Genomic DNA, 12212 nt, shown 5'->3' with positions numbered 1-12212 from the left:
ATTGAACTCAAAAGTGCAACCAATCCGTATTTCACTGATAAAGGAGTGTTTAGTTTCACTAACACCCGCGTATAATTAAAGAAAGTTACAATTAAAGACAGATGATTTTACACAAGTGTTTTTCCCCCTCTTTCTTTATTTTACTTTTCTGTTTGGTCAGGTGGAACCTTTACACCACAGCATAAGTTGTTTCAGGACGGGATTCTGCCACGTACTCCCGGTAAACGCCAATGTTATGTGCGCATTTGTTTTTTTCGCCGACTGGAAACACGTTTATGCTATAAGTTTGTGCTTGACACGCCGGTCTCTTTGATTTAAACTTGAAGGTGTGGAGCCTGTCATCTGGTAAAAATGTCGGAGCAGTTGTTGCAGTGGTGTGTGGAACAGTTACATCACAAGTTTGGATTGGAGGCGGGTGAAGAAATCGTCCAGTAAGAAAATTTTACCTGCCTGTTATTACTGTCTGCCGTCTGGCTAATTGTAGCATCTGCAGATCAGCTAACTAGTAAGCTAGGCTGCGCTATGGTGTACTTATGTATGTATATGACGTGTCGTTGTCGTTTTTGATACAGCTAATTAATTGTGACACTACAGCTGTATGCCAGTGTATTGACTATTTAGTGGCTCACCGTGAACAAGCTGTTTTGGCTAAAAAGTCAGATTAAACCTTTTTCTACATGACAAGTGTCGAGTGGGACTTTGTGTCTTTATGTATTTTTATTTGTTTTAACTATTAAAAATCTACACACATGGTTTACGTGGTTTACATGGTTAGTGTATGTAAGCGAAACAGTGAACATAGTTTTCTGTTGAGAAATCATAACGTTTTTCATTTGGCAGGTAATAAGCAAATGATATGGACACTAAACCAAGCAAAGTTAGAGTCCACCCATCAGATCAACAGCCTGAAAGCTGATAGTTTATCATAAAGACAGAGATGAAGAACTGCATAAACGTGTACCCTAAAATAAGCTACTTTAACCAATTATATATGAAAAGCTTTTCGTGGACTAATATGGTAAATGGACTGGTATTTATATAGCTACAGTATATATTACTACAAGTTTCGTTCACCCAACCACACACACATTCGTACAAATGCTTTTTTTTTTTATACCTAAGCTCCTGATATATTAGCATACTTCTAAAATTACTGAAAGACACATATTTTAAAAGTAATTGATAATTAAATGACAGTTCGTCGCTATTTCTGGTCTTTTAAAATGTTAGGCAATGAATTTGTATAGAAACGTCAATAAATGAAGTTGTGGTGTTGTATTTCCAAGATATATTCTATCAATCGAGAAGGCTGAAGAGATTGAGGAATATGTGGGAGACCTCCTGCAGGGTACAGATGGGGAAAAGGGGCAGTTCATTAACGAGCTCCTCAGCAGATGGAAGAAGACTCAAAGACAGGCAGCAGATACCACAGGTCTTTTCATTCTCAAAGAATCTGTTTCATCACCAGGTAAGAAACAAATTTCATTCAGATAGACTACATAAAAGGAACTACAGTAAAAAAAAAAACGCCTCAGTTGCTCTGAAACAACGTTGATGAAGGTAATTTTTAAAAATATTTTAGATGCACAAGATATGACCCGAGATACCCAGAAGAAATCTAAACGAAAAGGACGCAACAAACAGGAGGTGATGACCGTGAGCCAAGCAGAACCTGTGCCAGAAGCTGTAAAAACCCCCATTGATCTGATGAGGGTGAGTACAAATAATGCCACACTTTTGTTGTCTTCTCACCTGCTTTATGGAGATAATTTGTTACCAAATTGACAGAACTTATAAAATACCAGTCAGACGTTTGGACATGCCTACTCATCAGTGTGTGATTTTCTTCTTTCTTTTGTTTTATTTTAATTTAAAAAGAAATATTTTTTACGTTGTAGAACAATATGGACATCAAACCTGTGAAGTAACTTAATATGGTAGTCAGATGGGATGGTGTGTCAATTCAGTGCATTCACAGCCTTTCACAATATCCATATCTAACAAAGACATAAAACTGCATTCATCAAAGCAACGGACGGATTTCCACTGGTGTAATATCCAGTTCAGTAATGAGCAGACTTCTAAAATTACTTGTAACTCTGTTTCTTGTTGTTTAAAATAGTGGATTTTGCTTTTGCTATTCAGTCATGAAGGGCTGAGTCACAGACATGCTTTTTAATGTTTAATCATTTTTATCTTTTTATGGCCTGTTGATAGAATCTCGCTTATGGCATCCCAAATCCTGCTTTGAATAATTTAAAGTAAACTTTGTTTTCTCTTCATATATTCAGGTGATATTTCTGCGTTCTGATACAAAAAAGAATAAATATAATAATAAATAATCCTTAAAAAAAAAAAAAAGCGGGATCCAAACTTGTAACTGATATCAATATCATGTTTATTTGTACATGTCCTGTGCCATTTTTATTGTTGTGTTCATTTGTTAAACAGATGTCTTCCTTTCTACTTCTCTTCATTCAATTGTTCTTCAGGCCCAGGAAAATAGTAATACATCATCATCAAAGAAGAAAACAAAGTTTGTCAATCTCTACGCTAAAGAGGGTCAGGACAGGCTGGCTGTGTTACTCCCAGGTCGGCATGCTTGTGAATGCCTTGCCCAAAAGCACAAGCTTATTAACAACTGCATCACCTGTGGCCGTATTGTGTGTGAGCAAGAGGGCTCAGGACCCTGTTTCTTCTGTGGCAGCCTGGTACATATCACTTTAAGTCCTTAGATTGCGTTGTTGTTTTGGGGCTTTTTTTTGTCATTCTTCTTGTGCTAAAAGTGTTTTCTGATTAAGGTCTGCACAAAAGAAGAACAGGAGATCCTCCAACGAGACTCCAACAAAAGCCAGAAACTAAGAAAGAAGCTCATGGGCGGTGAGGGTCTTAAGTAGTCAGGACTTATGAAAAGAAACTCTTTGAAAAGATCAACTGGTTTGATACTGTGAGTTTGTTTTTATTTTGGTGACAGACTTCGGAGAAAGAGAATATCTCTCACACCAAGAGGCCACGATGAAGGCTGGGCTGGAGAAAGCAATTCAGCACAAAGACAAACTGCTGGAATATGACAGAAATAGGTATCATAAAACACACAGTTAAGAAAAGAGCTTTACAAGAATGGATAGGTTTACTGCTCTGTGTGCAGTGTTTACACTTTAACAGGACATTTTGATTGCTGTTGAAGATAGTGATGAAAGTTGGTAATAACACTTCACTGCCTCCCTTTAACCCCAGTATCAGAAGAACACAGGTTCTGGATGATGAGTCTGATTACTTTGCCACTGAATCCAATCAGTGGTTGTCACCCAATGAGCGAGAGAAACTGAAGAAAAAGGAAGAGGAGCTGAGAGAGCTTCGCCATGCCTCTCGCAAAGACAGGAAGATCACACTTGACTTTGCTGGTAGACAAGTAATTGAAGAGGGAAACAACCTGAATGAGTATTACAACAAGTAAGATAATCTGACAGCACCTGAATCACAACAGCAATTCCAGATTTATGTTATGTGGTTGTGTTAAACAGCCAGACTTTCTGAAATGTTTCCAATAATTTGCAGGTTGGATGAGACCCTCAAGGCAATGAGCAATGAATCGGTGTCCAAATCACCAATGTATTCTGAAAGAAAGGGTGGACGGCAGGGCCTCAGAGATCTGGTGAATCCCAACATAATGCAATCTGCGCCAGAGGTAACTTGATCCATTCTGAACGTGGTATTTCTTCTTTAATCATTCTTCTTTAGTCATTTGTATTATTTTATAAATTCAAATGAAATATCAGTCAAATCCCTTGAGTTTGCTCTGCACTTTAACCCATCACAAAACAGTGAGCATTGAAACAGACTCTACTGATGTTTCTAACGAATGCCTATTTCAGTGGGTTGATGTTGGAGGGAGTGAAAGCCACAAGAAACCAATGGAGAAGGGAAAGAGTGCAATGGAGGACAAGGGAAGAGAAGAACGACACCGGTTGAGGCTCCAAGACAAAGAGCTGCAGGAGATGTCCGATGGCGGCTGGTGCCTCAGCATGCACCAACCGTGGGCCTCGCTACTGGTAAAGGGCATCAAGAGGTAAGGACTGTGCAGTGTGTGTGTGTGTGTGTGTGTGTTGTATATATGATAAACTCCTATAGACACTTGGGTTTTGGCAAAGTGTTGTAATATGTGACATTTTATGTGTGTATGCAGGGTAGAAGGACGAACGTGGTACACGTCACACCGTGGGCGACTTTGGATTGCAGCTGCAGCAAAGAAGCCCACCCCTCAAGAAATCGCAGAGGTGGAAGCTATGTATCGCCACATTTATAAAAAAGGTGCAGATGCTGTACAAAGGAATCATATTGTGAATACTAAAAATGTATTTCTGGTTTAAACAGATTTAAATATGGTGCTGCTGAAGATAGAAAAGAAGCTGCTACAAAATATAATGCATGGGTAATGCTTTCCTTGGCTCAGGAAAAAATTATATAGAAATATTTATGTTAAAAATGCCCCCAGTAGCTTTGTGTGGGCCCTCTTAAAGGCTGTTGTAACAACATTAGCGCTAGGTTTTGTAATAGGCCCTTTGGATCTTATTGCCAAGCTTTGGCCTTTCTCTGTGAAAGCTGTGAAAGGACATAGTGTCTTTAGGGCATATTTAATAAACTTTTTTATTGCACACAGTAAAGTATTTCTAGCAGAAAAGTATATTTGTTTAAATTTGCTAACAAGCACAACTTTCTTTTCATGGGCATGATAAAATGCTGTTAATAACATGTCATAATGGTATCATAATTTAGCGCTGATACAAGTAATATTAATGCTAAACTGGGCTCTGTCATGTTGCTGTCATAAAGTGATACTGATTGCTTTTAATTCCACACATTGTTGATTGAGTGATCCTGGTCTTATCTCCACAGGGCCCATGTTTCCTAAAGACTATCCCACTGGCTGCTTGCTGGGCTGCGTTAATGTGACTGACTGTCTATCTCAGCAGCAATTCAGGGAACAGGTTAGTGAAAGATGTACTTTTACAACCAAAAAAAAAACCAACCAAAAAGTGAAACTCTCAGGTTTCACTACTCTTAACGTTTTCCTTATGACCGATTGGTATTATGGGTTCTGTTTGAAGTCAGTCGTGGGTTCACAGAAACATGAAATGTCTGCAACTGGATTAAAGATGACAGCCTTCCTGTCATCATTTGTGCTTAGTTGTGATCTAAAGTAGTTGTACATTTAAAGTATAAATTAATTCACTTGAGAAAATGTCAATAAATTCTGGGTTTGTACATGAAAAAGGCCATATATAGGGTTTATGTATTTGTCCATGTGAGCCTTGGAGACAGTGTTAAAGTGACGCATCAAACACTTAACTTGTATTAAGTTAGAGACAAAGTTTTGTAATAAGTCTTTTCATTCAGAACTCTGTTAAGTAATGACTCAGTTCCAGTTATAGCAAAAAACAGTAGTGGTTGTAAAAACATTGAGACTTCTCATTGTGTTTGAAATGCCCAGTGGATAATTTTGAGTAATAAGTATGATCTCAAGCTCTAGTCCTACTATGTCAGTACTGTTTAGTGACTGTGTAGTTGGCTGTTCTGTGTAATTGTGAGTAATTTGGTGCAGTGCCACTTTCTGTCAGCAGAGAGCAGACTCCACCCTTTTCACAACACCTCCCTGCCAGTTTACAGTGTTACACTAGGGGCAGTATCCACCACAGAAACCAAATACAAGCTCTCGTTACACCAAAATACCTCCCACCAGAGTGGTGGTATGTACATTTTACAGTGGTACCAGTCTTTGTGTGTATTTCAGATATGTTCACAGGAGAAAGCGATTCTACTTGAAATGAAATCCCCACCCCTCTTAGCTCACACTGTTAGAGTGACTGCGAACATGTGATGTAGCAAATAATGCTGCTGCTCCATTAGTGCCATGGTCACTGTTGCCTTGTAGGACTAATAAACTGTTTACTTGAGCTTTTGCACCTAAATCAGTTGAATTAATTGCAGTGTTACCAGATATAAGCTGGAAAATGCACCCTACTTTCCATTACAGCATTATGTGGAAACAGAGTGGCTCTCCCCATTTGCTGTGAATGGAACACATTTAAACTTAATTGCATTGCCATCTTCATTTGGCTGTTTTGCCCCCGGCTTTGCAAGACACTGCTCGTCTCAAATCATTCTTTTACAGACTATTAAATGTGTGTATTATATGTTATTATAACACTTCACCAAGGAACGTTGTGTTTTTTCCTTTAAATTTCCATCTTTAGGTACATGCCTTATTTGATTACATTAGTTACTTTTTATTCTGTACTCTACACCTCTACCTGGTATACTCCATATATATATCGTAACACACGGATACACTCGCATCCATGTAGAATAGTCTTGTTGAACTATTTAAGTGGGGGAATTCGTCAAATTCTACACATTGCATAAACATGCTCTCACCCAGCAAAGCTGCAAAACCTCTTGCACATGTGCATACATGATCTTCTGCCATCTTTAGTGATAAACAAAAGCAGATCACATTTGGAAACTGCACAGTCTTAAAAAAAAGACTCATACACACAGAAAAGGCAATAATCTGCTTGTGGGTTGTTGTATTTCTGCACATCTCTGCATACACACACAGTATCTCCCTGCATAAAGGCAGTTGTTGTTTTGTTTTTTTCTGAGAAGCTGTGTTTTTGGTTGAAAGAAAAAAATAGCCTTAAAAATGTGTCCTGTTTCATGGTTGCATTCTGACTGCTGGGACCTGTAAATCTAAGGGCTTTCCCCTTTTGTACTCTGTCCTCATTCTCTCCTCCACCACTCATTCCACCCAGGGCTGTAAAATCATGTTTGCAGGCAGTGTGGCTGCCCTTTCATCCTGTGAAAGGGTGTGTGTATGTGTGTGTGTATGTGTGACCACTTGCACAGAGCAGCCATAAATAACACCCCCACCTCACACAAGGCCCCTCAGAAAAAAAGAAAGCAAGACACATGTAGGAAAAAAGTGAACCAACTAGAAAAGAATAGAAAAGAATAACAGCACCAAATGCCTAATGATGGTGCTGAACTGTTAGCTTTTGCCTATTGGAGTCGACATTTTGGAAAAAAGGAAAAGCCATTAATGGTTTAGCGTTTGAATCTTGATTCCTTTTGTGTAAGTAGAAGAGGGCATGTTGTGCTAGTGTATAGTAGCACATAGCTGCACTGCTGGGTTGGGAGAGTGGGTGAGGTGTAGGATTTACTGTCCTGTGCTGGCAGCTGTGGGTGGTTAAAAGGGGGGTGGTGAAGGACAGACAGCCATTATTCTTCAGGCTCTTCTAAATCTGTCTCTTCATGATGTATGAAATATTCAGGGAAAGTGGAATGTGGGAAGATCAGGAGAGCATGAGAGAAACACTACTGACTCACAGAAATGGAAAAAAATGTTTTTATTTTATTTAGCACAGGAGTCTTTATTTCTCTTAAGATAAGATAAGATAAGATAACTCTTTATTGTCATTGCACAGTCATACATAGTACAGTAGTACAATGAAATTGGAAAAACTGTCCTACGTCGGCACTACATATAACACAACACGACACGATATGACACATCACAACGTAACAAACAACACAACACAGTATATTAACTTAGTATAAAAAAGAAGAATAAGTGTATGTGTATTGCACACTGTTATTATTGCACATTAATTATTATTGCACCTTGTTATAAATATAAATATTATTGTTATTGTTTTAAACATTGTTACCTCCCCCTAAAAAGTCCAGGGAGGTATCCAGTCAGGTCAGCTATTTACATTGATCAGGGCTATTGCCCTGTTGTAAAAGCTGTCCTTGAGTCTATTTGTTCGGGACCTCAGCAGCCTGAACCTCCTGCCAGACGGCAGCAGCTTAAACACCCGGTGTCCTGGGTGTGTGCAGTCCCGTAGGATGCTGCGTGCCCTCTTGAGACAGCGAGTGCTGTACAGGTCCTTCAGGGAGGGAAGAGGATGTCCAATGATTTTTTGGGCCATGTTGATGACCCTCTGGAGTGCCTTTCTGTGTGCTTAAATGTCACTGATCGACGATTCTGTGTCATTGCACTCGTTCCTCTGTTGGGGCGCTATTGCACAACACCAAAACCCGGAAACCCTGCTGACAGACAGTGCAGAAAGACCACCTCAGGCAGAGCAGGATTTCCATCTGCTTGACTTGGACCAATTCTTTCCCTCATTAGAAACTGACTGGTGTATTGATCCGTTCTCCCTGTAATCTCTCACTCCTCCCAGCTTCCCATCCCCCCCTTAGTACTGATAATTGGCCAGCCATTATGATCTGTATTCTGTCTCTCCACTCCTACCCCCCAGTGCTCACTCAGCAATGGGTGGAGATGTATGCCTGACCTGCCTGCTGCAGAGGGGGGTTGGGATAGAGATGGGTATGTTACAGATTGAAAATGGGAATGTTTTTGCTGCAAAAGGCTAAGTGAGATAATTAAGCATCAACAGAGAGGTGCAGCCAATCTGAGCAGCTTTATAGGTGGTAAAAATGTTACAGATTCTTTATGTTGAGTAAAGCTGCTTTAAGTCAAAAGGAATTTCTCTTTTCTTTTTTCCCTTTTTTTTTTTTTTTTTTTTACAACACATCCACATATGTGTTCTCTATCTCCACGAAAGCTTCTAGCACAGACAAAGGCACATCAGACCCCATGCAGAGCTTGAATCACACATCTACTTACTCCTGCAGTGAAAAAATTGATTGGATCAATCCACACTCTCATTTAAGGTCTGATTTGTTACCCTGTTTCAAAGACCAGATCACCAGCTGCAGAGATACATGTCTTAGTGAATACAAAAAAAAGGTCTTCATTCATATGATATGACTAAGAGGACAAGAAGTCAAAGTGGGCAATGTGTGTGAGGGAGGTTTGTACATGTATTATCTGAACAAAGAGCCCTACACATTTCCTGATGATAAAATATTAACATAGTAATCTGTAAGTTGCATCATTCTTTTTTTGCACAGTAATCCAGTCTGTGGTATCTCAGATAAGCATATGTTTTTGACCTCAGAACTGTTAACGGCTGGTATGTAACACATTTCCCAGCTCACGTACCTATCAGTTAAATGCATATTCGTGACATGACTCGAAACCAACTGTTAAAGTTTTTGTTTTGTTTTTTCTTTTGTCATTAATTCCACTTTAAGAGCAAAGAAATGTACCTTTATTTCACGAATGATTTATTTATTTTTGTTGTTAGACAAGAACAGGCTTTGATGTGTCACAGCAGGAATAACACAAGTTAAAATAATCAGGATGGTGGCTGAATTTCAGTTAGCTTCACTTTTAGGGTATTGATCTTGAGCATGCTCACTGTCACGCTTTCATTACTAGAATAAAGCAAATATTAATGTTAGAAGTTAACGATACTTTGCCGACATACTGAGTCAAAACTTACATTTGGGTTTTAAAAGGAAATGCAAGCACTGAAGTGAGTGCTAACTCAGGTGAAACTCTTATTTACAGCATAGCATGTAAAGATAAGAAGATTTTATATAAAAAGCAAGAATATAAAAGGATTTTCTTATGGTGTTCATCTGCTGCATGAATAGATATATATGTTATAGTATACCATCAGCATATATGTTTAGTTGACAACAGCGGCATATGCATATATTTATTGTTTGCATCTGAACACTAGTGAGAAAGTCAAAGAGCCATTATACCGCAATAATTAACAGTAATAAATAAAAAAAAAAAGCACATACAAAATTAAGTAATTCTGGAATAACCCACTCAGCATGACACATATGACACAAAAACAAATCTAAAGTCGGAACGTGGTGTGAGCACTTTTTGACTAGCAGGTTCTTCCCAGCATCTTAGTTCTCCGGAGGATTTAGGCTGCCTCAGTGCCTTTGGCTTCTTCATGTAATCCCAGACTGACTCAGTGTTGATGAGATCAGGGCTCTGTGGGAACCATACCATCTGTTGCAGGACTCCTCGGTCTTCTTGTCACTGATAATTCTTTATGGCCCTCGCTGTGGTATGGTTGGGGTATTTGTCCTGCTGCAGACCTGCTGAGTTTAAGACAATCAGGTGTCTCTCTGAATATACTGCAGTACATCTTTCTCCCCCTTTTACTGAACATGGGTTGCTGAGTCAGATGCTTCACAGTTCAGATTTTACTGATCGCAGACTCATACTGCCAAAATAGCTGAGCGTTGTTCTATGTCTGCCTTTCCCGCTACCTTAATCTCATCTAATCTAATCTGCTGTGCATTGGTCAGTTAATAAAACGAGGCTTTAAGTTATTCTTCACTGTGGCTTCAAGCCTATTTTTGTGGAATTGTGTATGTAATCTTATTCTAGCTCAGTATATATATTATATATACTGCAGCTTGGTACATCTGTGCACACTAGCACATGTGAGATAACTGAAACCAGGCTTATACCACATCACACAGCTGCAAGGCTACAGCCACTTATCTGTTAAAAGAAGTGCTGGTTCCTGTGGAATTCCATTTGTGTAAGCTCTGCCTCTGACCTCCAGAGTGGAGCTCCTGTGCTTGTTAGGCCTGCTGGAAGCTCAAACTGATGCCTGCGTTTCCTTGTGTGGTAATGTGATATTTATATGCTGAAAGCCTTCCTGCCAGCATGCCACACACGCACATACACTCACACTCACAGGATATATTGGATGCATTCCAAAGGAAGGGAAGTCAGGCAATGCTGTTTTTTTTTTCATGCCCCTTTTCTCTGTAACATTGTGTGAATCCTTAGCAGTGGTTGCTTCCCTCTCTTCCTCCTCTCCTCCCCCCTGCATTATTCCATCCATATTTTTCCCTCTCTAACAGTATGTTTTACAGGTCAGTGCGGTGAAGTTGTGTGTGGATGCAGAGAATTCAGTTTACGCTCAGTAAACAGACATGCAAGCTCATACTCAATCATGCATCTTTGGGTCTTGCTTTTGCTCCCTGCCTCTTTCTGTGCAACCTCAGTCACACACTAACACGCTGACATTCCTCCCCTTCCTCCCTGTTCCTTGCTGGGCAGTTTGCCACGGCAGAGAGGTCAGACATCATGTGATTCTGCAGTGGTGTGTAGAATGCATTCAGCTCTGGGTCCCCAGGCACTGGATGACAACCAACCGAACCTCAGTCACAGGTTTTCCACAGCATGAAAAATACATAGAACCATCTGCCAGACTCGAAATGGCCTGATACACTGTTTAGAATTTCACTGCAGTCCACAGACCACTTAATTAAATGTCACACAGTTTCTACTGTTGGGGAAACTGCCTGTTAATACCCATTTATTATCTCTGCTTCTTCTCTATTTTGTTCTGCTCATTTAATAGGACTTGTTCCTCTCTCAGTATGCTGATCACAGGAACTCGGAACAATGATAAAGCCAATGCGAGAAATATTTCACGCAGCTCCCTTTTGATGGTTTGAAAGACAGCACCGTTGATGAAAATAAGTCAGAATCAAAGAGAGTAACTGAATATCAACTTACTTGAAGTCTTGAATGCAAAACAGGTTCAAATCCTTCTTTTCTCTTTAAAAATGGTGTGATGTGTTTTTGCTCTTTTAAGTCAGAGCTTTTCAACATATTTCTAATCCACAGCAGTCTTTTCCCTTTTTTGAAGAGATAAAATATCAGTGAAGTCCTAGTCGCTTCTAAACTGTAGTCTCCTGGAATATAAATGGTGAGGGTGTACTTAATTACATGGTTGTTTTTAATATATCAATGAAAATCCTCTGTGACCAACTTTGTCCTCAGTAACTGAAAAGCAAACTCTGTTGGGTTGAGATCAGGTCCCTGATTTAGCCATTGAAAAATATCCAAATTTTTGGTTTGGGTCACTATTCCTTTGCTCTGTGAAGCTCTGTTAGATCAGTCTTGAAGCATCTGGCTGAATCTGAGCAGAGAGCATAGCCCTTACACTTCACAATTCATCCTGCTGCTTCTATCACCAGTCGCATCATCGATAAACACTAGTGACTCGGTTCCACTAGCAGTCATATATGCACATGCCCTTACATTGGTTCTGCCATGTTTGACAGATGATGTGTATATTTTTGATCATAAGCTGTTTCTTTCCTTCATATTTTTTCCTCCTGATCGTACTGTCATGGGTTAAGCTTGGTTTTTTCTGTATAAAAACGTTTTTTCTGGCAGTCTAATCTCACCTTCTTGTTCTTGAGTGCAGTTGGTGGTTTGGACCTTGTTGTAAACCCTTGGTATTTCC

At 39.5% G+C, this 12212-nt stretch overlaps 1 protein-coding gene across 5 annotated transcripts in view; it reads left to right on the top strand.

Annotated features, from left to right (window-relative positions):
- The first annotated feature begins 203 nt into the window (after positions 1-203).
- Positions 204-12212, top strand: part of trip4 (thyroid hormone receptor interactor 4) — an 86382-nt gene continuing 74373 nt past the window's right edge. For all 5 annotated transcript variants that reach the window (XR_003271951.1, XM_026162642.1, XM_026162635.1 and 2 more), the window contains exons 1-11: positions 204-431; positions 1287-1468; positions 1583-1713; positions 2493-2711; positions 2802-2880; positions 2975-3080; positions 3238-3453; positions 3559-3688; positions 3876-4069; positions 4187-4311; positions 4897-4988. Coding sequence is in view for 4 of the 5 variants with exons in the window: in XM_026162642.1 (XP_026018427.1) it covers positions 352-431; positions 1287-1468; positions 1583-1713; positions 2493-2711; positions 2802-2880; positions 2975-3080; positions 3238-3453; positions 3559-3688; positions 3876-4069; positions 4187-4311; positions 4897-4988 (1554 nt within the window). In the remaining variant the exon portion in view is untranslated. The remainder of the gene's footprint in view (positions 432-1286; positions 1469-1582; positions 1714-2492; positions 2712-2801; positions 2881-2974; positions 3081-3237; positions 3454-3558; positions 3689-3875; positions 4070-4186; positions 4312-4896; positions 4989-12212) is intronic.

The sequence above is a fragment of the Astatotilapia calliptera genome, chromosome 1, assembly GCF_900246225.1.
Source record: "Astatotilapia calliptera chromosome 1, fAstCal1.2, whole genome shotgun sequence".
Lineage (NCBI taxonomy): Eukaryota > Metazoa > Chordata > Actinopteri > Cichliformes > Cichlidae > Astatotilapia > Astatotilapia calliptera.
This window is presented reverse-complemented; position numbering and strand designations above follow the sequence as displayed.